A 26,769-nucleotide genomic window follows, 5' to 3' on the forward strand; every position below is an offset into this window, starting at 1 on the left:
AAAAAAAAGTGTTGCGCAATGATTGTATGTGTCTATAGCTTGTGATGCTGCATTCAGGTGCTGGTGAAACCGGGATCAACATGATTTTTACACTTGGTGGACATTTCGGACTCTTTGCGATCTTTGCGTTTGCCTGACTGTGTGTGTCTCCTCTCTCAGGGTGAAAGATTATTCGTCGGACTGGTCAGACGAGGAGATTCCTAAGAAGGAGCTGGCGCAGAACGGCGTGGGGGAGGCGGAGGACGAGGAGGATCAGGTAGAGGCGGTGCGAGTCAGAGCGCTCTATGATTACGTGGGCCAGGAGGCCGATGAGCTCAGCTTTAAAGCAGGTATTAACCTTTACTAATGCTTATAGAGGAGGAGGCATCACAGTGGAGGTTTTTGACTTTTGTTTGATTAATCGGTTTTAGTGTTGATGATAAAATGTGCAAAGCAAAAGGTTTTTTAGCTTCACTGAAAAACCATAAAAGGACAAAACTTAGAGTGATGGAAGAAGTTTTCAGATGCTTTGCTTAAAGGAGAATTCTGGTCAATTTCAACATGTAGCTCTGTTTTTTTTTTTTTAAATTTGGAGTGCTGTCTGTAGCGAGTAAAATGAAAACAATCGGTGCTGTGTCCACCGAGTTATCCTCCTGCTGGACTTTGCACCCAGTCGATTGTCACAACTTTTATGCCTTTCTGTCATATATACAGCAGTCAAATTCACCGTGTTCTCTTGGAAGGAATCACGGCACACGGCTGGGCACTGGTAATTACATTTCGAGCTTGTTTAGAGGCTAAAAACACATTCAAACTTTCCCTGTTTAAGCCTGTTTAAGCCTTTTGGGTGCTAACTCTAGCAGGAGGATAACTTGGAGGAGACAACACCGATTGTTTTCATTTTTCTCGCTACTGACAGCACTACAAATTTGAAAAAAACAGAGCTACACGTTGAAATTGACCGGAATTCTCCTTTAAGTCAAACTGGTAATACCACTGAGTAGAAATACTCTGCTACAAGCAAACATTCAACATTCAATAAAATTCAGTAACATTCAAAAAGTATTGACATCAAAATATACTTAAAGTACTAGAAGAACTCAATGCTATTTTTCCAGACAGTAGTTTGATGTTGTACAAAAGCAGCGAGGGTTGCAGTAAGATATTGATTAGGCTCATTATATCTATAACAGCTTAATCACAAGATAAGGATTTGAAATGGTAAGATAAAGAGATAAAAAAAATATCAAACTGTCACAAAAACTTTATACTTTTTGTTATACAGAAAACGTGAAAAGTTATGATCTGGTGAAAACAGGTCATATGGTAGTAATGAGATGATTCAGTTTTGATCTTGAGTTCAAACTATAAAGACACACAGCAATCAAATTCACTACAATACTTCTTTAAAACAAGTGCAAACATTACAGGCCATTTAAAAGTAAATTTAGTATTTATTAAAGGGTAGCTATAATTTGTCTGTTTTGACACAATATGAACTCCTTTATCTACCAATTTGCACATTTGCAATAACTGATTTGCAGATGTTCATGAAATTACAGCTTCACGAACATAAATGCACATGTTTTTTTTTTTCGAATTTCTTTTTGTTCCGCTGTGATGCCTCCCGTCTTAACACACACACACACACACACCCACACACACACACACACACACTCATGTCAAACACATTGTTTCAGACATGAGTGTGATGATCAGATGCAGTGAGACTAATGTGACGGGACCCCGTTTACGTCTGTCCTCTGCGTGGCCGTGTGACCTGTTGAGCTGACGCTGTGACTTCATCGGTCTTGCTTTAATGATTCGGAGTCACAGAAACTTCATCTTTGGTCAAATAACTTTTTGCAGATTCAGTAAAGTTAATTTTATTATTTTAAAAATATTTTTGAAAAGCTGAACATGAAAGCTGTTCCCTCATTTGGCGGCCGTCTGTGTTTAGATCAAGAAATGGAAAAATAACTTCTTGACATCGAATAAGTTTTACTTCTTTGAACACAAGACAATATTTCTCTTCATCTTATAAAAATACATATTTTTTTTTGTTTATAATTAAGACAAAAACTGCCTTATTTCTGCAATTGGATTGGGTTATTATTACAAAGGTTTCAAATTGAATTTCACTTCTTTGAAACACTAAAGTATTTCTCTTCATCTCTAAATTAAATATGTAATTATTTTTCATAATTCAGACATAAAGTTCTTTTTTCTGTGACTCAAAAAATATCATTGTTGGCAAAGTTTCAAATGTAAAGTCGCCAATGACAGGAGAACTGTGTGTGTCTGCATGATGTGTGACGGATGTGAAGGTTGAGCAGCTTCACATCATCTGTTCGCTTCTGAAAAAAAAAAAAAAGCATTTTATGAAGTGTTTCCGAACAGACAGTGGATGCTTTTATTTTGATGGAACAAGTTGATGTAAAATGAGAACTCTACAGCTTCATTAAATACTCACACCGGTGTTCTTGTTGGAAATAAAACCTCCTCTGAGTGGTTTTCTCTTCCTGAACCACTGGATGTTTTATATATCAAGAATGCTAATGGCATGCTAATATAACAAAGAAATGAGTGTTTAAAAGGAAGAAAGTTTGGTGAAAACACACATCAATCAATCATCATCAGTCATCAGACAAACCGTATTAACTGTATAGACATTAAATTATTAACAGTCAAATATGCAGATTTTCTTTTCAGAGCAATTGAGCTCTTTTATCAAATGATGACAACAGTTTCTCTGTGTACTGTTTTTCTGATGCTTGGAAGATTATTATTCACATATTCTTCTATACCCCCCCCCCCCTTTGAGTGAAAAATATGGAGGGGTCTCTGTGTCTGCCTGAGCAGACATATTGCATTCAATGTAGGACGCTGCTTGATGTCTTGTTTCAGTTCCTTGATGCTTTAGCTCTTGTTTGTGGTTACATTTTAATTTTTTTTTTTATATCAGATACAAACAATCACTGGACATTAAAACGCGTCTAAAGACCCCCCCCCCCCCCCCAAAAAAAAAAAAACACAGAGGAAATCTGGGAGAGAGGGAGACAAAATAACACATGCAGAAACAGACATACAGACAGACACAAGACCAGGGACCAATCACAGCGCAGGTGGAGGTAAAGGCTCCAGCCCGGACCTCGAGGAGTCGGCGATGTTGTGCCAGGTGTCCAGGGTCTTACCGGCGCTCCATGGATGCGTGCCGTAGAAAGATCCATATAAATTACATCCTAGAATTCCTTCTTGGAATTGAGGTCCATGCACGGAAAGAAGAAAGAGAGGTCACGAGGGGGTTTGGTTTTCAACGGGTTGCAATCATTTTCCTGGCAGCTGTAAGTCCAGCGAATCCAGCGAATCCAGCGAATCCAGCACGCCTCAGAGTCCCAGAGAGCTGGAAGGCTGACAAGTCATTCAGAATCAAAACGTTGGCAGAACTGACCAACAGGAGAGCACTCCCAGAAGATGTGAAGATATGAAGATATGTATCTTGTGCTTTTATTGGACAGAAAGTGCACAAAGGGCTGTTAATTATGTTCATGTGAGACATGTCCTATGAATGAAATTGTAGTGAAATAGCTGATGTGGATTGCGAAATACTTTGGGAATGTTAGACCATACATCATGCCAGTCGAGATCGATATTCAGGCCTGGCCAATCACGTGCCCAGATCCTCTCAACAGGGAGGGCAGAGCCCGGTTACTGTAACTTGAACATGCATGATGGACCCCAGTCTCGCCTATTAGATCATAATCAGGGAGGGACTAGAGAAGTTGGGTGAACCAAGCTTTCAAATGCGAGCAGACGCATTCGGTACAAACCAGGTCCCCAGGACGTACGCCGGACTTTGAACCCAATTTGACATAACGGCCAAACGGTGTCATAACAACTTCTGTGCCCGTCACGTGATGCCGTGGGGCTCGAAAAGACACTTTCTGACAGATATATGGTGAAAGAGACAACTGTAAATCAGTGGATACATTATTTGAGAGTCACAAACCTTGTTTCATTATCATTTAGAATGTCTAAATCACGAGGAAATCATTTAATCCCCGTTTACAGGGGACTCACTTTTCAGCTGGAGGTAACGTTGCCCTGCTTGGTTTAACCAGGCCACTGTAGAGCTTTTAGTCGTCCTCTGAGGGGGGGGGGGGGGGGGTGGTCTGAGGGACACTGAGGTAATGAAAGCTGATGGGACCACAGAGGGGGGGAGACCTTATTTTGGAAAAGCTTACCTGAGCTCAGCTAGCTTATCCTGAACCAGGACCAGATCCCTGATGAACGGGGACAGGTGGCGTCTTTTCCTCCGGTCTAGTTCTAGTTTATCTTCCTGGATCGTGTACTTGTCTCTGCTAAAGACCGGGGTAGTACCTGTCAAGCGTAGACGTCTTCCCAACCCTTTTCCAAACAGGTCTAGTGTGTGATATGTAGAATTATTTTTTTTTGTTATTCTTTTGTCTATTTGAAATCAAAATGAAGAGAGAGATACGAGATTTCATTGATATTCATCACAAATGAATGATTACTTCCAGCGTTGTATATTGAAACGTTGCTTTGACTTAACGTCGGTGCCCTTCATCCTCCCTCCAGGCGAGGAGCTGCTGAAGATGGGCGAGGAGGACGAGCAGGGCTGGTGTAAAGGACAGCTGAGCAACGGCAAAGTGGGCCTCTACCCCGCCAACTACGTCCAGGCCGCCGGGTCCTGATGGCCCGCCCTCTCCGCTGCTCACCCAGCCAATGGTACAACTACACTCAAGATGCCAGGACCAATCAAAAGCTATTAGCGCTGACATGTAGACAGTGAACCCAGACCGTGTTTGGTGACGGACTGTAGGACTTAACTAAGTTAGATAATTTTTTTTAGTTTTTCTTTTTTTTTCTGTTGTTTGAGCTGCGTTTTTTGGAAATCAGCCAGCGGGAAAAGTCCAGTCTTTGTGAAAGTCTCCCGGAGGCCGGCCGACGCAAACAGACACTGTAGAGAAACGTGGACCCAAGGTCTCTGACGGGACGTTTTATCAAAACTCTGGATTTTTGGTTTTCTGCTTGCTGCTGCCATCATGTTCAGTTACTAGAGTTTTAAAATCCCCATTTAATCAAAGAGGACCACACCTGGGTGGAGCAGCAGTGAGAGCAACCACAGCGACTGGCTGTGATTGGCTGACATTAATCACACACAACTTTTTTTTTTTTTGCTTCTTTTTATTGTAGACACTGTTTGACATTTTGGGAAGAAGGTTTATTCGTTTTCTTGCGGAGTTAGATAAGAAGATGCATACAACTCTCATATCTCATATTAGGGTAAAACTAGCAGCCTGTTAGCTTAGCATAACGACTGGGTGTTTTACAGACTTACTTTTGGAAGTAAAAGTCTCATTGATTTAGTTTTTGCACAGACGACGTTAAGTGAGCATTTCTACGTTCTAGAGTGACGTGAAACTCTCACGGTTGATTGATCTGTATAAAAGATGAACAACTACTTAATATATCTGGTTCTTTCATTTAAAAAGTCCAAGTTCCAAGCGTGTATAAAACCCTGAGGTTAAATATAACACCAAGGGTGCATTTTTGGAAAGAGACACCGATTACAACACAACTCTGATTGCTAATGTCAAAAGATGACAGGGTTGAAGAGGCTTTGGTTTTGTTGCCTTTGGTCAGCCGGGCTAGCTGTTTGCAGCTGCTAGGCTAAGCTAAGCTACGCTACGCTAAGCTAACCGGCTGTAGTCTTGAATGAGATATGACAGAGGTTTGATCTTCACATGTAACTCCAGGGAAAGAAAGAAAGAAAGAAAGTTGTTTCCCAATATGTCAAACTATTTTTATAAAAGCCTTAGTATTCTCATCAATGAATAAAATGTTCTTCTTGTGGGGTTGAAAAAAATATTTTAATAGCTAATTTGGCACTTGTATTTCCAGCAGCTATCAGAGCGGCCTCTGGTCCAGCGTTCAGCGGTAGTTTGAGGAACCGCAGCTGGATGAATCAACCGGTTTGGGATCTAAAAGATGAAATAAATGTAACAAAGACTGTCAGTGCCTTGGTCAGCGAGGCCAGAAACGTAGAAACCAGTAAAATGTGCAGTTACCTTTTAAAACCTTTTACCTTCTGATTTGGATCATTTATCATTTAGCTCCACATCGGTTACTTTGTATTTTCTCTTTAGGTGTCACACTGAATTCACTTTCTTTCCTTTTTATTGATTTTTTTGTAACGTGATAGCTGCATGTTCGTATTAAGTCGATTGATTTTGATTATGGACGGTAAAAACTGCTACCCGTTTCTTTTTTTTTTAAGAATAGCATTTTTACAGTTGATTTATGTACTTTATAATTTATTCTCCTCTTTAACTTAGCGATCATTCTTCATTTTTCGGCAGTGTACAGGCGGGGAGGGTTGGGGCTGTTTAGGTTTTGGGTCATTTAACCTGCGGAAGGTGGGTTCTTGTTAGTTTTAGTTTTAGCTGTGATCATGAAGCACACGCACCCCCAAACATCTGGAATAAGTGATCATTGTTCAGTATTTAGCTTTTCTTTTTAAGTTCGTGGTTAGTGTGTGAGGAAGCCTCCTCTGTCTTCAGTTAACCCAAATAGAAGTCTGAATAATAACAGAAATGATAGAGATGATTAACTGTGCTGCTCCTTTTTATTCTTTCCCTTTTTCTTTCCAGAATTAAAACATGTACAGAACATTCAGTGGGACGCAACAATAAAGCGCTTTCGGCAGTTCAAGGTTTAACGGACTTTCTTTTATCCTCTTGCTTTCATACTGTACAGTGGTGATTAATCTAGTATCTGCACCGAGGTATGAACATTATAGAGCTGGTAACTGGGAGAAAACATTTATTCCACAGACAGTGCTGCGTTCCTCACAGTTGGAGAACTTCTACAACTCGGATCGGCATTAAACTTTAACGGTTGAGTCATCCAATTAACAACTCTGCTCTAAAATATTCTTTAAATTAAATTAAACACGTATCCCTGGGGTGAATATGTCATCATTTGATACTGAAAAGGGAACGTTGAAACCGGGTGGAGCAAGCTTTGAGAATCCCGGGTCCCGTGTGATGAGGGGACCCCTCCCCGGGTCCAGTTTGATGAGGTGACCCCTCTCCGGGTCCAGTGTGATGAGGGGACCCCTTCCCCTCGTCCAGTGTGATGAGGTAACCCCTCCCCGGGTCCAGTGTGATGAGGTAACCCCTCCCCGGTCCATGGATGAGGCCCTTCCTCGCCAGTTGATGAGGTGACCCCTCCCCGGGTCCAGTGTGATGAGGTGACCCCTCTCCGGGTTCCAGTTGTGATAGGGACCCCTTCCCTCGTCCAGTGTGGATGAGGTGACCCCTTCCCCTGGTCCAGTGTGATGAGGTAACCCTCTCCGGGTCCAGTGTGATGAGGTGACCCCTTCCCCTGGTCAGTGTGATGAGGTAACCCCTCCCGGGTCCAGTGTGATGAGGTGACCCCCTCCCCGGTCCAGTGTGATGAGGTGACCCCTTCCCTGGTTCAGTGTGATGAGGTGACCCCTCCCCGGGTCCAGTGTGATGATGTGACCCCTCCCCGGGTCCAGGCAGTTTACATCTCCTTACTTTAAAGGACTGTAGCGCCATCTGGTGGTCCAACCTGCCTCTGATAACAGACACTATTTTACTAATCTCATAGTCTCTAAAAGTTCCTACTATCCAACAGCAGGGGCGGAGGGAGTACTCAGATGTTTTACAGAAGTAAAAGTGGCAGCAATACTACAGTAGAAAATCTGTTGTCCTGCACTCACAATGTAACAAGGAAAAGTACAAAAATATCAGCATCAAAATACATAGTACCAAAAGTAAAAGTACTCATATTGGAAAATGGTACTTTTTCAGAATAACATAATTGTGTTTATATACATACACACATACATATTCTGTATGTACTGTATCTATACATGTGTATACACGTGTCTATATAGACACATGTACATGTGTCTATATACTGTACATATGTATTTATATATACACGTCTGTATAAACACACGTGTCTATCTACTGTATGTATGTATGTATGTCTATAGACATATATACAATGTGTATATATATTAATCCATATTACATTGATAATATCTGCAATATCACTAGAAACTAAATTAAGCAAAGAAACTTAGTGAAGTAAAAAGTTTCATATTTCCCTCTGAAATGTAATGGAGTAGAAGTACCCATTAAATACACTTAGTTACTTTACTTTTCACCACTGTCCAACAGTTTTTGTTTTTTATAGAGCAGCATGAACACAGTTTGATTAAAGTAAAGGACATGAATCTTTAAAGAAAAAAGAACTGGTTGAGCCAAAGATATGAAAACCTGCAGACAGTTTTATTAAATTGACAAATGTTTCTCTGTACAGCAAAATCAAACTTCACAATGATAAATCTGTTACGTCTTCATGTTACATGGCATAATGTTAAAAGGAAATAAACTGGTTCTGATCTTTTTATTTTTTTTTGAACCGCTCAAAGCAGCGAGCGCTTGCTGTTCTGTCTCACCGTAGAGCAGTGGTTCTCAACCCGGGGGTCGGGACCCCCTAGGGGGAGGTCGCAATATGACTTGTGGCGGTCACCAGAGTGGTTTGGGAGAGAAAGGGAACGGTTGAGAACCACTGGTGTACGGGACGTTTCTTTTTTTCACTCCTAATGCTTCGACAACGTGTTCTCATGATCTGCTACTTTAGCTTCATTAACTTTAGTAAATGAGAAAACCTTGTGAGTGAATGTGCTGCACACACACGTCTCATCTGTATGTTAACTCCTGTTTTTAATTCACAAATATTATACAACCAAAAGCTGCAAAACGTTTGCTAAAAAGAAAGCTGAGGTTACTTTAGAATTTTTTTTTTTTTAAATCTATTTTTTTTCTTTTTTAAATCTATTTTTTTTTTTTTTTTTTTTAACAAATGAAAGATGAACGAGGCTCCGGTCCCGTGATGTCAGCACACTGCAGATGTGACGGGCTTCAAGTTAAAGTGCAAAATTAAATATTTTGTCAATCAGGAAAAAAAAATGTGCATCTCAGTTACAATTAAAGTTATAAGTCATCCTTAAGTAACTTTCTATGTGAGGAAATGGCATTCAAATGTATTATTCACCTCTGAGTGACAATGTTAAGCATAATGTCTGAAGTTTATTTACTGGTTGTGTACATGTAGGAGTGTAAATGCACTTTAAACAAAAAGGTAGAAACTAACTAACTTAAATCATGGCAAAATATCATTAGGGCTGGGCCCAAAGGCCTGCAGAGTAAACGAGTCCGAGGGGAAATCATTATCATGTTTGCAGCTCGACGCAGGTTTAATAATAAAGTCTGACCTACAGTATGTCTTCGATACATCCGTTATCAGACAGAGCTTCGTATGCAGAGAACAATGTCAGTTACACAAGTTACAGAAAATTAACCGCTCATGTTTGTGCACAGCCAGGTTCAGGTAAATAATGCAGAAGATGAAGCCTCAGTGTGTGTGTTATGTGACAGATTGAGTTCATTAAAAGGCAACAGAACAGGGGACGACACAGATCGTGGTGAAAACATCCAGAAGAATCCAAAACTTGATGCGGAGAGCCGGACGTGATCCTGTGCAGGAGCGAAGAGGATGAGACTTCATGATTCATAAGAAAACTTTTGAAAAGCAACCGGAACGTCTCAAAGAATTCAACCCCAAAAGTTTGAGTTTTCCGTGTGCGATTCAGGCAACCACAGTCACTTAGATAAAAAAAAAAAAGGAAGGTCAAAAACAAAACTACGTCCTGTTGCTCTACATGCTCCAGTCTCCGTTAAATATCACAAAAACAAGCATCAGGACTCAAAGAGTGGAAAGCAATCCGGACCTCAGAAGCAGCAGCCCTCAGTCACATCAACAGCGCTTATTTGGAAACTTAAAAGATGTCAGAAGATTTCACATCCAACCCCAGACAACATCCTCGGCAAAAGCAGATGTGTGGTGGGGGGGGCTAGAAATACCAACGAGGAAAAAATAAAAGAAATCACTCCAATCCGACGATCAGATGGAGATGCCCAGGTGGAGGGAATTTAAGGTTTCCGTGAGAGTCGGGGGACCATTTTACATTTTGATGCAACTATTCAGCAGCAGCCACTAAACAGACGGGTTCCAATTGCGGGCACTGGCGTTGGCACTGCGCAGGTTGGCTGGTTACAGACCGGGCATCTGAGAGAGGAAGAAGAAGAGGAGGAGGAGGAGGAGGAAGGTGCGAGGAGTCAGTCTTTTGTTAGAGCGCTCTGGTCCTCTACCGGTCCTTCAGTTCCCTCGTCACTCGCTTGGTGATCCGTCCACACAGCAGACCCACCAGGAAGAGGATGCACACGCTCAGCGCGATCATGAGCAGGATGTAGTTCTTGGACGGCGACGTCATCACCTGCACGGCCAGGTCTGAGAAGCCCTCCGCTGGCGCCATCTGCAGGACGGAGGGAAAGAGGAGACGAGTGAGACGAGTGAGACGAGAACCGTCAGCTCCAAACTTGAATGTGTCCAATACTTTGGTTTCTGAACAAACAACTGCAGAACTTATAACTTTTGCCATCAACTTTACAGACAACACCAGCCCGTTAGCAGACACACGTTAGCATTTAGCTCACAGAAAACAAAACACCAAGTTTTATGGAGGAATTGGTGCTTTAGGTGGCAGGAAAAGGTTTTAACACACAGCTCCCTCTGAAATCACGTATCATTTTTACATTTCAGCTTGTGTATAGAAAAATAAAAACAAATGAGATGCAACCTGTGATTCTTTTACTGAGAAAGTTGGTTGAACTAAGCCAGGATAGCTTTTCCCCGTTTCCCATGCTTATGCTAAGCTAAGACTACAGAATTAGTTTCATTTCAAAAAATATTAAAAATATTCCTTCAAGTGTGAGCTAATGAGCGGATATACAAACAGAACAGTAATACACATATGTTCATTCCAATGTATCTTAGATGACATTTGATGCCTTTTTGTGACGTTGAACTGGAACAATTAAAGAATTTAGAGTGACAACATAAAGACGAGGCGAAGCGGCACCTTGGCAGCGTAGCTCCACATGTCGATGCGGTCCTGAAGTCTTTTCTTACACTCGGGCTGCAGACGAACCCTCTTGTCCTGTAGCGCCTCCATCAGACACGACATCTCTGGACGGAGAGAGAGGGAGCAACTGGTTTTCATACACACACACACACACACACACACGATGGACAATCTCACTGAAAAGCATCAACATTGATTCCCCCCCCCCTCCCTCTCCCTCTCCCCCCCCATCATGTGAAAGCACCCACGTCGTCCTCTGCCGGGCATGATGGCAGCACAGTGGTGTTTGAGGTCCAGAGCGCAGGCTGTGTGGAGGACCGGGTCCACAAAGATGTCCGCCTTACTCTCCTTCAGCATGTTCAGGACTTCCTGCAACAAAGAAAGAGGAGGAAGATGGAGTTTCTGCATTCAGACCATGTGTTGAACCATTTAAATGAGATTTAGAAAGGTACTTTAAATGTTTTTTTCTTCTTCTGCTTTTTAACTTCCTTTTTAAAGACATTTTAAAACATTTCCCAACAAAATCCATGTATCTTTACAAACTCGTGTCAATGTTTTCTGAAGCAAAACGCATGGTTCTTGGTTAATAAATGCAATTTTCCTACAGTCCACAGACACCTGAACACACCAACAGGAGGAAGACATTTATAAAAAAAAAAAAAAAAAAAGTAGTCCCTGTAGATACAGATTATCACATTCACAATAATAGAAACTTAACTAAATTACAATCATTATGTTAACTAACTCAAGTGGTTGCATACAAGATGTTGGGGCAAATTATTCTAAATTACTACACCGAGCAAAACAATAGAGGTAAATAATATTTACCTTTTTACAAGCTTCCAGTTTGATTTTCAGCAAATTGACTTTCAGACATTCTTCCACCTGACCGGTCTGCTCCTGAGCTGCTGCCTCCTCCGCACACAACCTGGAGATCTGAGGGGGGAGGAGAGGAGGGAAGGAGGAGGAGCAGAGGAAATAGGAGAAGAGAGGAGAGAAGGAAAGGAAACAGGACAGATGGAAGGAAATAGGAGAGGTGAGGAAACAGGACAGAAGAGGAGAAAGGTGAGCCAAGAAGAGGAGAGGAAACAGGACAGAAGAGAGCAGAGGAAAGGAAATGAGAATAGGAAAGAGGAGAGGAAATAGAGAGGAGGGGACAAAGGAGAAGAAATAGGAGAGAGGATGTTATAGAAAAAAAAGAAGAAACGGGAAAGAAACAATTATGTAAATAATTGAGGAAGAGAAGTTGGTTCATTGCAGAGAAAATAATCCAAAATAGACCATAGGAGTGTGTGTGTGTGTGTGTGTGTGTGTGTGTGTGTGTGTGTGTGTGTGTGTGGTGGTGTGTGTGTGTGTGTGTGTACCTCATCTGTGCAGTGCATCTGCAGCTGTGGGTCGAGTCTGTAGTCGAGCGCTGACTCCTGCAGAATCACTCGGATCTGGTCTTCACAATCTGAAGACAACTTCTGAACCAAACCCCAGCCACAAAACACACAAATTAAGACGACCGCATGTAACCCCAAAATCATTCTCTCTCTCTCTCTTTCTTTCTTGTCGTCATTTTACCAGTGCTATTAAAAGGTTGTACACGTTTAAAACTATCGTGAAAAAGAAGCAGTCTACCTTATAGTAGAAACCATGTACAGTACCTGCAAAACTTTAGGATTACTAGAGATGTTTTCATTTATATTTTAACTTTAACCTACCTTCAAATTGTATTTATTGCTCGTTTGATTTTATCCCTATCTTTTATTTGAAGTTTTGCCCGTTTGATTGTTTGTCTAAATGTTTTTGTCATAGTTAGATATAAGTGGGCTCTCCACCGGAGGTTTTAGGAAGCTGATCGGGACGTCGTCTGTTCTGACCTGGTCAGCGTATTTGAGTTTGAGGCAGGCGATGACCTGGCCCTCCAGCTCGCTGTCCTCGCTCGCCTTGTTCAGGATGGGCTGGCAGAACTTTGGGATGTCGGCTCGACAAGCCTTTCTCAACAGCGGGTTCAACCTGTAGTCTGGAGGAGGAGGAAGAAGAAGAAGAATAAGAGGAGGGGGACGTTGAGTCCGATCCGGCTCAGACTTGCTACATCTCCCGGTATGTGACTAACCCTTCTACTGACCCGTGTTCTGCGTGATCTGTCTCTTGGTGATCATCTGTTTACACTTGGGATCCATCAACTCGCTGTTCTTGTTCTGTTTCAGACACTGAAGGACGTTTCTGGCATCGGCGTCGGTACAGAACCGCTGCAGGAGAGAAGTTTCCATCAACAACCAACACACCTAAAGGATCATTACGCCATTTTATTTCAGCTGCAGAGCTCTGGGAACACGGCGACATTACCACAGCGAAAGTGACTGTGTGGCCAGGTTCTCTAACCCTTCTCAGACTGCCCATATGATCGAACTGTGCAACTGAAACTACAAGTGAGTGCAGCCCAAAATGTAGCTGCTGGTCCCTCACGGGAACAGGGAACGGCGGCTGGTTGAAGTCGGTGGAGACGGTCACCTTGATCATCTGCTTGCAGACTCTCATGAGCTGGTAGTCGAGCTCGGGGTCGGTCATCTCCACCTCCTGCAGCCTGAAGATCCGCTGGTGGCAGCGCTGACTCAGCTGCTTCTTCTGCTCCTTCAGACACTCGATCATCTGAGGAGCAGCAGATGGGGGGGAGAGAGAGAGAGAGAGAGAGAGAGAGAGAGAGACTGAGAGAGGAGACGAGAGAGAGAGGAGGAGAGGAGAGAGAGAGAGAGAGAGGAGAGAGAGAGAGAGAGAGGAGAGGAGAGAGAGAGAGAGAGAGAGAGAGAGAGAGCACCAGAAACTGTTACAATATGTTTTTCCCCCAGATGTTTCTTTTGCGTCTGATGCCCCTCACCTGAGCGTTACCGAAGGCCACGTTGGGACACAGGCGGCTGATGTCCGACTTACAGGGATCGTACAGCTCGGGCTCCAACCGAATATCCTCCGACTGAAAGGAGAGGAGAGGGGAGGTTTTTGGTTTTAAAAGTCCCTTTATTGGACCATTTTCAAATCACAGATTAACCGACAAACGGACAAAAAAAACCCAACAAAACAAATACAAACAATACAAAAACAAGACTGTTACATTTCCATTCAAAACCTGAGCACCAACTCCCCCCCCTCCCCCACGGAGCACAACACACCCTTTACAGCCCACACACTACCAAAACCCACCAAATTGTCCATCAGCTGGTAATAAGAGTGCTCAACCCTCAGCCGGGCCCTGACCAGCCCCTTCAGCATCGGTGCCGGCTCCACACTGCCCCCCCCCTGCCCCATATATTTCTACGGGACAGCCAGATGGCCAGTTTCGCCGTAGCAAACAAAAAATTCAACAGGACGTGAACAGCCTTCTTAGTCGTCGTATAACGTGGACCAAATATAAAGAAAAGACCTCCCCTAAACCCTGAACCCAGGAGAGGAGAGGAGAGGAGAGGAGAGGAGAGGATTGAGCTGTAAGTTTCATCTAGTTTCATTTAGTTTAGTTCATTTCACTCGCATGGACACACCTAGATACGCCTTTGTCCCGTGTGTTTGCAACTCTGGGTTTTTAGTCTTTGGATCTTTTACCTTCAGTGGTATTGCGTTTCATTTTGCTTACTCATTTTCTGTTTTGGATCCTACTGTATTTCACCAAATGTTTATCGTGTGAAGAACTTTGTGACTCTGTCTGTAAAAGGTGCAATATCAAAGAAAAAATATATTTTATTAACATCACATACATAACATCTCTTTTTTCTATTTTTAGCTGGAAAATGTACCAGCAAATAACACTGCGACCCTAAAAGTTAGCATTGGTATCGCCAGGGTTTGTGTGTGTGTGTGTGTGTGTGTGTGTGTGTGGTGTGTGTGTGTGTGTGTGTGGTGTGTGTGTGTGTGTGTGTGTGTGGGTGTGTGTGTACCATCTCCAGCTCCTCCACAGCAGCTGTTTACGACATTGAGTGAAACCCGTGCTCCCTGGCCTCCTGCAGCGTGTCGTTCTTCACCGTGGTGCTGAGACAGAGGACGACGTCCACTGCCGGCACGAAGGACGAGGAAAGGGTCAGTTATGTTTATTAAAAGTTGATCGACCGGACGCAGAAAATAATTTCAACTGTCTGGCTGCTCACAGAGGACAAAACAAAAGGGAGGGTGGGGGGGGGGGGGGGTTTCAGTTTTATGGATGCTTTCATTGAAATCAAACCACTTTTTTTTGGTTTGGACACAAGCGGAGAACGTCCTCCTTGCAGGCCATCTTGAACTTATAGGAGAACCGGAAATCCTTCATTTGAACCTGAAAGTTGGGATTTCACAATACAAGACACCGGGCATGTTTTTAAGATATCAACAGGACTGAAAACCTCGTTGGCGGAAGCAACAAAAGGGCCACGAGACCATTACGACACCATCAATTCAGTCAATATGAAAACTTTTAAATATAAGTTTGATTTAATCAATGGATGTGAAAAACTAGAAAAAAGCAAAGTAGCAGAGAAGTACAGTGAAGAAAATGTTGACATGGTAACTGACCAGCTGGAAGTGTGTAACGCCGACTGTACACTTCTCGTTCATCTCCTTCTGGTGTTTGTTCTGAACCAAACACTCCATCAGATCACCTGTATCCATCTGGTTATCAGCTACATCCTACAGACACACACAGACACACACAGACACACACAGACACACACAGACACACAGACACACACAAAAAATCTAAAGCATGAGATCTTAGAAGTTGACATCTGACAAGAAGATTTTTGTCCTAATGATTCTCTGAGAAATAAAATCAAGAATCATTCCTTGGTGGCCATACATATTCATAATTAACGGGGCAAAGGTGTTAAAAAGTGCAGTGTTAAGTAAAAACCACTAACCACTTCAACATAGTAATATTATTAGAATCGGCGGGCCGATATTATCGGTAATATTCATTGATTCTGATAAATGAGTATTTAAAAAATAAAAACGGACGGTCAACCATGTTCTGAGCGTTGGCGTTGCATAGTTTGTCCACCAGAGGACGCTCTACAATGTCCCTGTTGGAAACACTGTTTTTGTTCAAAGGACTTTAAGTTTCATATCTGAAGTTTGTATTTTTCTACATTTTATTTATCAGAACTTTAATATGTTGTGATGTTCCTCTGTTCTGTTGTGACAATAAAACTAATTATTATCATATTATTTTAGTGAAAACTCATAAATAACTACAAATTTTGTATCGTATCAGCCTTAAAAATCCTTTATCGGTCGGGCTCTACTTGCAACAAACCTATGTTTGCCCTTTACACACAATTTGGATTCATTGCAAATTGCACGGCTACAGTCGCCTGGAAATCCAGACCCAAATCCAAAAGATTAAAAGGTCTGGAGTAATAAAAATGGCCCAACTCGAGGGGCGGCACCAAGCATGCATTTGAAAATATCACTGCACGCAATTGGATAACACTACGACCAATGTTCACGGACTGATTCTGGACTTAGACGTCACAGCGCCGTCGTCTTCTGTTTAGCTCGCCTCTGCCCCGCCTACATCAGATACCCAGCTGTGATTGGTGCAGCGTGGCTCTAAGGGTTTGGGTGATGAGCAGCATTACTCTGCTTAGATTATCATGTGTTTTGATTCGTCCTCCTCCCTGTACACACGTAGGGAAGTGCAGTACTCACATGGCAGTGGGCCTGAGTCACGGGCTCACAGGCTCTGATGAGCAGAGCGTCAATCTGAATGTCCTGCAGCAAACAGACAGACAGAGACAAAGAAGCACTGGTGTCAGCACATGAGGTGCTCAGGTGAACAATAACTACAATTTCCATCCATTAATATGTATGACCTCTGACTCCAGCTCGGTCAGGTTGCCCACAACCTCCCTGCAGGCTGACACCAGGTCCTCCAAATGATCCTGCAGACACTCCAGCTCCTACACACACACACACACACACACACACACACACACACACACACACACACACCACACACCACACCACACCACACACACAACCACACACACACAACACACACACAACACACACACACACACACCACACACACACACACACACACACACACACACACACACCACACACACACCACCCACCAACACACGTTTGTAAAGTGAGACATTATGATGGTCCCATCCAATAACATGGCAGGGGGATTTATGACATTATGCTGCAGCCAGTCACCAAGTGGCGATACAGATGTTTGGCTTCACTTACACAGTCAAAGCATCATCCACCGGTTACACCAAGTACCAAAAACTGTCAAGAAATGCTGTAATTTAATACCTGTGTGATCAGACAGTTCCAAAACACTGTAATTTACTCACATAAAGATCCCGAATGGCTGCTTGTGTTTTGCCGCGTGTATATTCCTCAAAAAAAAAGAGTTGTTCCCGGCCCTGCTTTGTATTTGGTTTGGTATGTTTACATTGCAGCCATCATGGTGATGGACCAACAGAGGGCGCTCAGACATCCAGTCGTAACATTATGTGCGTCCGTCCGTCCGTCTCACCTGTCCAGCGTCCGTCTTCTCGCTGCACCACTTGCCGAGGTCGGTCATGCAGCGTCTCTGCAGCTCGGGGTCCAACTTCACATCCAGCGCCCTCTGACGGAGAATCCTCTGAACCTCCACCTTACAGTCCCGAGATAACTGAGACACAGACACACAGACACACACAACACAATATTATTGATTGTCTTTGACAAAATGCATTACCCAGCCCCAAATTACGCATTCAGCTAGCGTAATTACCAGTTTCTGACCTGTAACATCCAAGGAAAACTCTTTATGAAAGCTCTGATTTAGCCAAAACAAACAAATATGCGCAGCTGAAACAAGTAGTCAATTGACAGAGAATTAATCAGCAACTGATTTGATAATCAATTAAATCATTTTCTCAAGCATACTTTATTATGTACTTTATTAAAGCACAGTGGACTTAATTTAACAGCTTAAGCCCGGCGTCAGTTTTGACAAACCAAGTCTTAAACAGCTCTTTGAAGAAGCGTGACCCAACTAAAAAGTTCTAACTGTGAAGGTGTGACACACACTATATAAACACAGAGCATATAATCAAATCAGATGCCAGGGCTTTTCTCACTGAGGAGTGTAATTACCTAAAGCAGGGCCAAGAGGACCTTCCTACTGAGACGCTGATTACAGGGATACCAGGGCCGAGCAGGGCCAGACCGGTTCATCAATACATTCACGCTTTTCTTCAAAAAGCACCCATTTGAAACAAACAGCTAAAATGTTGTTCAGTATAAGTACTGTGTACACACAATTAAAGTATTTTTCTGGAGCATTAAGCTGTTGTGCTTTACCTTCTTTGAACAGTAGAAGTACTCGGACATTGTCTGCTTCTCTATATTATATTTATATTATAAAAAAGCATTAGAGCCATAATATATAATTACTATAACGACTTTGGTGATCCCCTGACTTCTCCTTAAGAGCCTCCCTGAGGTTGACGTTTTTTTTGGATTTTAAGTGAAATAGCGTAACTTTTGAATGGATGGTCAAAAAAATGTTGTACAGCTATCCATGTTCCTCTCAGGGGTCGGAATAATCTGTTAATCTCTGAGTTTTCATATGGCGCCACCATCAGGTAAAACCTTTAATCTGTCCAATGCTTTCATGCGTTTTTGACCAAATACCTGCAGAAGTAAAGACATTCCCATCAGCCTTAGCTGCACTCTGTGTTTAGTGCTAACCAATTAGCAAACGTAAGCATGCAATGCATCTCAATATTATACCTGTTCCACATCAGCATGTTAGCATTTGATGTTAACATTTAGCTCAGAGCATAAGTGCGCCAAAGTACAGAAACATAATGAATAACTGTATTTAATAGGCTATAGTTTATATCCATGACGTTCCACTTCCTTTGAATAAGTATGTCTTAAAAGGTGCTGTAGGATTGTGAAGATCCAGGACTTAGTCCAAAAATTTGAACATCGACAACTTCAAAAGTCCCCACGAGGGAGAATGAATGTGTGTGCATGAGTAGTGATTGACACGCAGTTAAACTTCCCAGAAGGCTGTGTGGACTCGCCAGACCCTCCTCCTCCTCACTGGTGGAGGAAGGTCTGGCGAGACCAATTAAGCTATAACAATTTCAATGTCCAGCTAAATTAAAATTAGTGGTTTAAGTTGCCGTTGTTGCAGCCTGAGCGACAAACTGGCACTGCTTGGCCTTGCTGTGGAGCAGGAAGTCACACAAACACACCCCATCACGTCAAATGACCCCGGCCTGGCAGAAAACGACTGACGCAGATCAAAGGCCTTATTTTGACGACTTAAGCAAACGGCGTGAAGCGCCTGGCGCAGGTCCATTTAGGTCGTGTCCAAATCCACTTTTGCTAGTTGGATGGCGGAAAAAAGGGTTTGTGCACCAGGCGCATGGTTCAAAAGGGTTGGACTTTGTGTCTTCGCTAATTCATAGGTGTGTTTTGGGTGTTAACATGCAATCAACCAATCAGAGTGTCAGCTCCCATTCCCTTTAAAAGCCAGGCGCGTTTGTACCTTGGCGCGTTGCTATTATGTTGGCGGATTTGCACCGTAATATTTTAATTTGTAATGTTTTGCATGTGTGTGTGCGCTGCTGTACTTCCATGTGTGTAACAAGCATAGTGTGTGCGCGCTGTGCATAAGCCTAGGTGCATTTTACTGAGGGTGCTGTTATAATAACAATGAAATGCGGCATTGACTTGAAACAGGTTTTTGTGGGTCAATGGCGCGATCACTTCCCGCTACCTCAACATAGCAATACGCCAAGAATTCACCTGAACGCACCTCCCTGTAAGACCAGCACGTCCAAAGAAGGGCGCTGGTGCATACGCTGTTAAAACGACGTGGGCGCTGGACGGTCTTAAATTAGCAAAGACACTTGCGTCGGGCTTTGCGCCGTGCCGGGTGCAAGGTAGGGCCCTAAATCTTCGCTGTCGTCGTCATCATCATCATCATCATCATCATCATCATCATCATCTCAGCCCCATCACCAGCATCAATACTGATTGTTTTAGTGGAAACACTGACCACGTACCTGCTCAGCTGAATTTACCTGTTGTTACATTTTTTAAAAAGAAAGAAAAACAAAATACATCACAGTTACATCTGCTGATCCTGAGTGATCAAATGAAGGCAAAATACATGAAAACCTCTCACTGGCATTAGAGTTGTCAACCATTAGATTAATATTCAACTACAGTAGCAGTCAAAAGTGTGTCCAGACCTTTGACTGGTACTGTATTTTGGTGATCAATTAATCCATTTTAATAATTTTTTTCATTCTGATTCCAGCTTCTTACACGTGAAGATTTTCTAGTTTCTTAACTCTATGAAATTTAGTCAATTATCTTGGAGTTGTGGACAAAACAAGACATTTGAGGCTGCATATTGGGCTTTGAGAAACACTGATCACCATTTTCTGACATTTTATAAACCAAAAAGTAATTGACAGATTAATCGACAATGGAAATAATCATTAGTTCCAGCCTTTGCTGGCATCACATTTAAAGGCCGGGGAGTTTTCCAGCATTAGAAGTGAAAAAACAAAGAACAAAAAAAGAGTGTGTGTTTCTGGTTGTACCCGGCGTCCCTGCTCCTCGGTGCGGTAGGCGTGGCGGTACAGACAGGAGAAGACGGCGCCCGGCGGCATCAGCTCGCTGGTCTCGTTCCAGCCGTGTGTGTGGCAGAGGCGAGCAGCGTCACCCTGACACTTCTTATACAGGACGGGGTCCAATCTGAAAGACCAACAGAGGGACTTTATCCGTGTTATCCCACGACTTCTGTCCTGCGTGTTAAAGAAAAAGCATTTGAGCCACGTGGAAACAAATTATACGAAGACTAGTCATAGTTTTGGGATTCTGATTAAGTTTTCTGAAGGAGAAGAAAAAAAAAGTTGCAATTCAGAGATTAACTCTGTAATTAAACTCTGAGGAAAATATATTTGAAGAGCTCATTTCCAAAATACAAGATAAACACCATTGTTGAAAATGAATAAAGTGACACGATAAACATCTGAAGTATCTGGTGAACCCTTCATTTTTCGCTCTTTCTTCAGACATTTTAAGACATCACATATTTATCTCATGACTCAAATAATTAGTGGGAAGCTGTCCAGACAACGCCAATGACAATCGCTTGTTCTTCTTATCGCCAATTCAGTATTGTTGCTTTGACTCAAATCGGCTCACAACTGAGTTTACAATGAGCACGCTGACGCAGATTTTTATTTTAAAACAAAATGTCCTTACATACAAATCCCTCATAAACTTAGATGAGACACCAATGAGCTATCTCCATATGCTGACTCCGGAAAAAGAACTTCAGTTAAGATAATTTTGTCGAACTATTTCCATTTCCAAGAATGCACTTTTGTTGTTGTATCTGTGGAATATTAATTACCATGTCAGAAATGTGAAAATGTGAAGAGCAGGAGATGTTTGTGGATTCAGACTCACTTCCAGTCTCTGGATATGAAATACTGCAGCTCCAACAGCCGGTGCTCACAGTCCTCCACCATCTTCTCCGTGTACAGGTGCTCCATCAGGCACGAGAGGATCCTAGAGAGAGAGAGAAAGAGAGAAAGAGAGAGAGAGAGAGAGAGACATCTATTAGGGACATACACACTTAAGTCTAAAGAACAAAATGATCATTTAAAGTTAAGATTTTTTTGACATAAGGTAGTACCATGCGCACAGTATGTACGTGCGCGTGTGTGTGTGTGTGTGTGTGTGTGTGTGTGTGTGTGTGTGTGTGTGTGTGTGTGTGTGTGTGTGTGTGTGTGTGTGTGTGTGTGTGTGTGTGTGTGTGTGTGTGTGTGTATAGCAGCAGCTCACATTGGGTCTCCGGTGCGGATGTGTTTGCAGGAGGTCTGGATGACGGACTCGCAGGCCTCGTTGAGCGCCCGGTCGATCCTGTAGTCGGCTCCGGGGTCGGCGGACTGGATCAAAGTCTGCAGCTGCAGCGCAAACAAAGAGTAGGAAAAAAAATCCCAATCTAGCAGTTGAGCCTGACAACTGAAAGCTGGAACACTGAATGATTTATGCTGATTTTGTGAATTATTTAGAAGAATATTTTAGAAGAACATAGCCCAATAAGATTTGTCAGAACACACACAAAAACCAAAGCACAAGAATAACTCCAGGTATTAGTCAGTGCCCCCTCCAGCTGCCATGCTGCCTCTCAGCTGTTTGCATCTCTTTTACACTGAAGCATCACAGTAACGGCGGCGGTCTTACGGCGCTCTGGCAGATGCTGTCGACCGTGGTGCTGCGGTCGCCGCGTCCGACTCTCATCAGGCAGTGCAGAGTGCGGCCTTTGCGGTGCAAGCCAGAGCAGTGAGCCTCGATCTCCGTGCGGCAGTGCAGAACGATCTCCGGACTCAGGGAGAAATCCTCCATAAGCATCCGCCGGTAGTCCAGCATCTCCCCCTGACACTCGCCGCTGACCGGACGACCTGCACAGCACAAGATCAAACCATAACCGACACAGCTGACCCGGATCACACAAGGGAAGGGAAGTCATTTCAAACCATATTTGGCATGTATTTACATTGTATCAGTCTATAGCCATGACGTTCCACTTCCAGGATGTCCAGGTGCCACCCAAACCTTCTGCCGGATGGCTTTTATTTCGGCCTAATGTCCGTTACCTTCCGCTGTCTTTGTGATGTAATTTTAACCTCTTTCTGAGGACTATGGTTACCTGGTCCTCAGATCCCTGCAGAGTAAATCCAGACAGCTAGCTAGACCATCTGTCCAATCTGAGTTGTCTGTTGTACAACTAAAACAACTTTTGAACGTACACACGTTCCACAAAAACATCTTCCTCAACAAGGTTTATTTGCGGACGCCAATGCCAATAAACCCGAGCACATTTTTTCCCCATCCCAGAAGGCTCCTTCTCGCTCTGTGGAGTAAGGTCTGGCAATGCAAGACTAACATTGTATTAACATTATAATAATAATAAATTAAAAATAAATTTTAAAAAACACTTGCGAGCACTATGTAGACACAATGCTGACATATTATCACTTTTTTTTTATTTATATTGCTATTGTCCGAGCCTTTCTACACACCCAGCAGACGGAGCAACATTAGCAATGAGTCATGTTTGTGTCCACCAGACGAATGTTAGGTCCAATATCTCTACTGAACTTTGAGCTCTGTTTTGGTCTCCACCAACTCCAGAGCAAAAATATCTGGCTCTTTAGCTGCTACATTCTTTGCTGCTACAAAGTATTTTTTTCCAGAGCTTTTTCGCTAAAAGCAGCTGCCGGCTGCTGCTGTAAATGCAGTTGGTCAGGAAACAGGAAGTGTAAGAACCACCTCCCATCCTCCCCCACTCACCGCGGTGCACGGCAGCCTCCAGACACAGCAGCAGGTAGGACAGCCGGGCCTCGCGCGCTCGCGGCAGGTTGGCATCCAGGCTGCAACGCTGCTTCCTCAGGTCCACCTTACAGGCTTTAGCCAGAGAGTAACTGACTTTGTAGTCCTGAGAGATCAGCTTCTGACGGGTGGTCAGAGCGTCACGGCACTGTCGGGGGACAGGGGCGTATTAGAGACCGGAACCAGTTCACCATAAGATGCCAAAACACAACTGAGTCGGCCGTACCTTTTCTGACATGGCCTCCTCGAACTTGTGATTGAACAGACACTTGTAGACTTTCCCTTCCCCTGCCTGAGTCTGTGAGGAGGAAGAAAAGCGATGACATCATAGCATAACAGCTAATTAACTAGCAATAATTACCAATGATTAATGTTTGTTTATCAGAACAAACCTCAATACATGTTTTTAACGGAATTTGGTGAAAAGTTGTCCGATTGGGAATTTTTAAAAGGATTTCTAAACACTGAAACAAAAGGAGATTGTTCTGACATTTGAACTACTGCACGTCCCTGAATGCAACTTAAAGGGAAAGCTGTCTGTCCTCGTGTATTTTGAATGCAGATTTCAAACATTTTCTCAGAATTGGAAACTGATTGATTGCTAAGTACGGTACATTAGCATTGTAATAAACTTTAGAATTTAGAAGTAAAAGTATTTGTGTTCTTGGAAAGGTTTCTGATAAGAAATTCTTTCAAAAGTTCACTAAAACACTGAAACAAAGGAGATTTGTTTCCATGCAGATTTTAAACCAAATCGGATTGATGCCAAGTTGGTTTTCACATAAAAAGGAATTTAAAATAAAAAAAAATTTAAAATAAAAATTACTATAAAATGATGTACAATATATCTGTTTTTAGATGAAAGAGCTGTACAGTATATTCTTTAGAATAACAAATTCAAACAACTGCAGACTCTGACCACTTTCTAATTTGTCTCTTTAACAGCCAGAAGTTAGTGTGAATCCTTGTTTTGAGTTAGTTGTAGTCTCCATCCCCCATTGTATTTATGTTTTAACTGATTCTAAATTTACTTATACATTTTGGATGGAAACCAAGCGGCAGATGATTCTGCAGAGCATGTCAACATGATCTGAATGTAGAAACAGTTGCTTGAATCTCCTTACGTTACGACAGAATCTCTCGCGGTCGGCTCTGCAGGAGAAGTAAAGATGTCGGTCGAGGTGAAAGTCGTCCGACGACAGCTCCGCCACCCGCAGGATGGCCCTCTGGCACTCCTCTTTGATTGGATGAACGTGATCCTGCTGCTCCGCCTCCCGAACCAGCGCCTTCTCCAGACAGGCGATGACCTCGCCCTGAGAGTGGACGTCCTGACGAGCAACGGCGGGAAATAAGGATGAGTGAGTGAGTGAGTTAGATAGATAGATAGAAGACTTATAAATGGCTCAATCACAACTCGGAGATGTTTTGTTTGCTTCCAACAAAAAAACAGAACCTAAGGACTCCTGCAGACTGACTGCGTGGCGTGAACGTGTCAGCTGCGTTTTTATTTCGGCTCCTGTGTTAACAGGTTAAAGCCTGCACACTGCGACACGCAAGTGTGTTGGAAGGGTTTCCAGGCCAAAGACAACATGTTCATATAAGTTTTGACAGAAATGCAGATATGAAAGTGATTTAAAAAAAAAAAAAAAAAAAAAACATCTGTACAAACACAAAAAATATTTACAAAATAAAGTTGAAGAAAACACTATCGTTTAATTTTATCGATGGGAAACAAACATGTGTACAGACAAGGCAGCAGCACTGCGTCAGGCACGTTTCTGGTGTCCAAAGACATAGAAAACGCCACGCAGCCGCCACGGAGCTGACACGCAACAGACATGCCACGCTCACGCCACGCAGGCAGTGTGCAGGAGCCCTAAGAGCGCAATTGAGAATTTTCAGCATCTTAAAAAAACAGACAACCAATCTTTTCAGTTTCTTACAGCCGAGAGAGAGGTTACATCGAGAAAACAAAGACATAGGTCAGATCCAGGTCACAGAAACACGTTAAAGCTGTGTGATGGATTACAAAAAGCTAACTGGGGATAATAAAGTACATCGGACATGAAGTCATACATTGGAGGACAAACAGACTACTGTCAGCTCTGCTCTGGAGAATATTCAGGATAACGTCACTTGTCTTTTCTACATTTAGTGGAAAGGATTAAAGAAACAAAGGTGTTAATTTGTGTGCTTTCGAGGTGCTGTTAGGCAGATTTATTTATTTTTTTAAATCAGTTGGACAGAGCTATTTCCCCCTGCTTTTAATCCTAATGCTAAGCTAAGATAACCGTCTTTTGTCTTGGTGAAGACGGTGAGATGCGGTTGAAAGCGATCTGAATAACTAGCAGAAGGATCTTTCATGCTCAGACCCTAAAACGTGGACCCAAACAACACTGAGTGGTTTTGTGTAGCATCGCCATTTTGCTTAAGGTTTTTTTTTTTTTTTTTAAATCTCTTTTTTTCCATAAAGAACTATCAAGTTACCTATTTGCATGAAATATGTTTGTTTTACTTTTTCATTTCCAAAAAAGAACCCCACTGGCCACCCTCCCTCCCTCCCACACACCCAACTTTAGCAGAACCTCTGTGTGCCATTTTGTAGTTTCTTCTTTGTAGTTTGTAGTTTTTCTCACCTTGTGACCCACGTTGATGCTGCCGCAGCGCAGGCTGTTGATGTCGTCTTTACATTTGTCCATGAAGCCGCAGATCAGTCTGTAGTCGCTGAAGACGATGCTGGTCATCTTGGTGATGTACTGGTTGCACTGGTACTCGCTGACGTTGGCACGGTGATCCACCAGACAGGACACCAGGTAGCCCCTCCCCCGCTCCTCCTCGTTACACTCCTTAATCTGAAGGCATCGAACAGAGAGGCGGAATTTCACTTCAACTCACATCAAACTACAAATCCAAAGTTAAAACTGTGTGTCTCGGTGAAGATTTTGCATATTTTTCTTTAGTAAGGACCTTACGTTTAAGAGATGAAGTTATAAGTGGAATATTTGCTTTGATATCTAACGCGACAGGAAATTGAACCGGCGGTGCACACTGACCTCATTGATGGTGCTCTTGCAGACCTCCATGGCCACCGACTCAAACTTTGGATCTGTGGTCAGATTAAGTTTATAGTTCCACAGAAGCTGAGAGAGAGAGAGAGAGAGAGAGAGAGAGAGAGAGAGAGAGAGAGAGAGAGAGAGAGAGAGAGAGAGAGAGAGAGAGAGAGAGAAAAAACAAATAAACCTAGGACCCATCTAGGGACAAAACATAGTCACCAGAAGGCCAACCAATAAATCAGCATTAAGGATATTTGCATTACAAACACAGTAAGAGGTCTGAAAGAAAAAAATTGTAAAAACATGTTTTTA

The 26,769-nt window shown here is 42.8% G+C and overlaps 2 protein-coding genes across 5 annotated transcripts in view; one reads left to right on the forward strand and one right to left on the reverse strand.

Moving 5' to 3' along the window:
* Positions 1-6,722, forward strand: part of pacsin3 (protein kinase C and casein kinase substrate in neurons 3) — a 39,014-nt gene extending 32,292 nt beyond the window's left edge. For 3 of the 4 annotated variants that reach the window (XM_032512320.1, XM_032512335.1, XM_032512329.1), the window contains 2 exons: positions 160-329; positions 4,579-6,722. In XM_032512320.1, coding sequence (XP_032368211.1) covers positions 160-329; positions 4,579-4,694 — 286 coding nt within the window. In that variant the 3' untranslated portion in view covers positions 4,695-6,722. The remainder of the gene's footprint in view (positions 1-159; positions 330-4,578) is intronic. The other variant, XM_032512339.1, reaches the window with a different exon arrangement.
* A 1,584-nt stretch (positions 6,723-8,306) lies between these two features.
* LOC116687276 (Golgi apparatus protein 1-like) lies at positions 8,307-26,544 on the reverse strand (the record flags this gene model as incomplete). The annotated part of the gene is given in 24 exon segments (XM_032512535.1): positions 8,307-10,417; positions 11,024-11,130; positions 11,275-11,395; positions 11,855-11,962; positions 12,391-12,492; positions 12,892-13,034; positions 13,140-13,263; positions 13,526-13,663; positions 13,890-13,982; positions 14,938-15,055; positions 15,223-15,308; positions 15,545-15,658; positions 16,679-16,741; positions 16,843-16,929; positions 17,523-17,660; positions 20,602-20,755; positions 21,476-21,577; positions 21,854-21,975; positions 22,256-22,473; positions 23,366-23,552; positions 23,631-23,702; positions 24,529-24,732; positions 26,041-26,256; positions 26,458-26,544. Coding segments are annotated over 24 exon segments (3,072 nt in total), but the record flags the coding sequence as incomplete, so codon positions are not given.
* Positions 26,545-26,769: the final 225 nt, after the last annotated feature.

This window comes from Etheostoma spectabile, chromosome 1 (genome assembly GCF_008692095.1).
Source record: "Etheostoma spectabile isolate EspeVRDwgs_2016 chromosome 1, UIUC_Espe_1.0, whole genome shotgun sequence".
Classification (NCBI taxonomy): domain Eukaryota; kingdom Metazoa; phylum Chordata; class Actinopteri; order Perciformes; family Percidae; genus Etheostoma; species Etheostoma spectabile.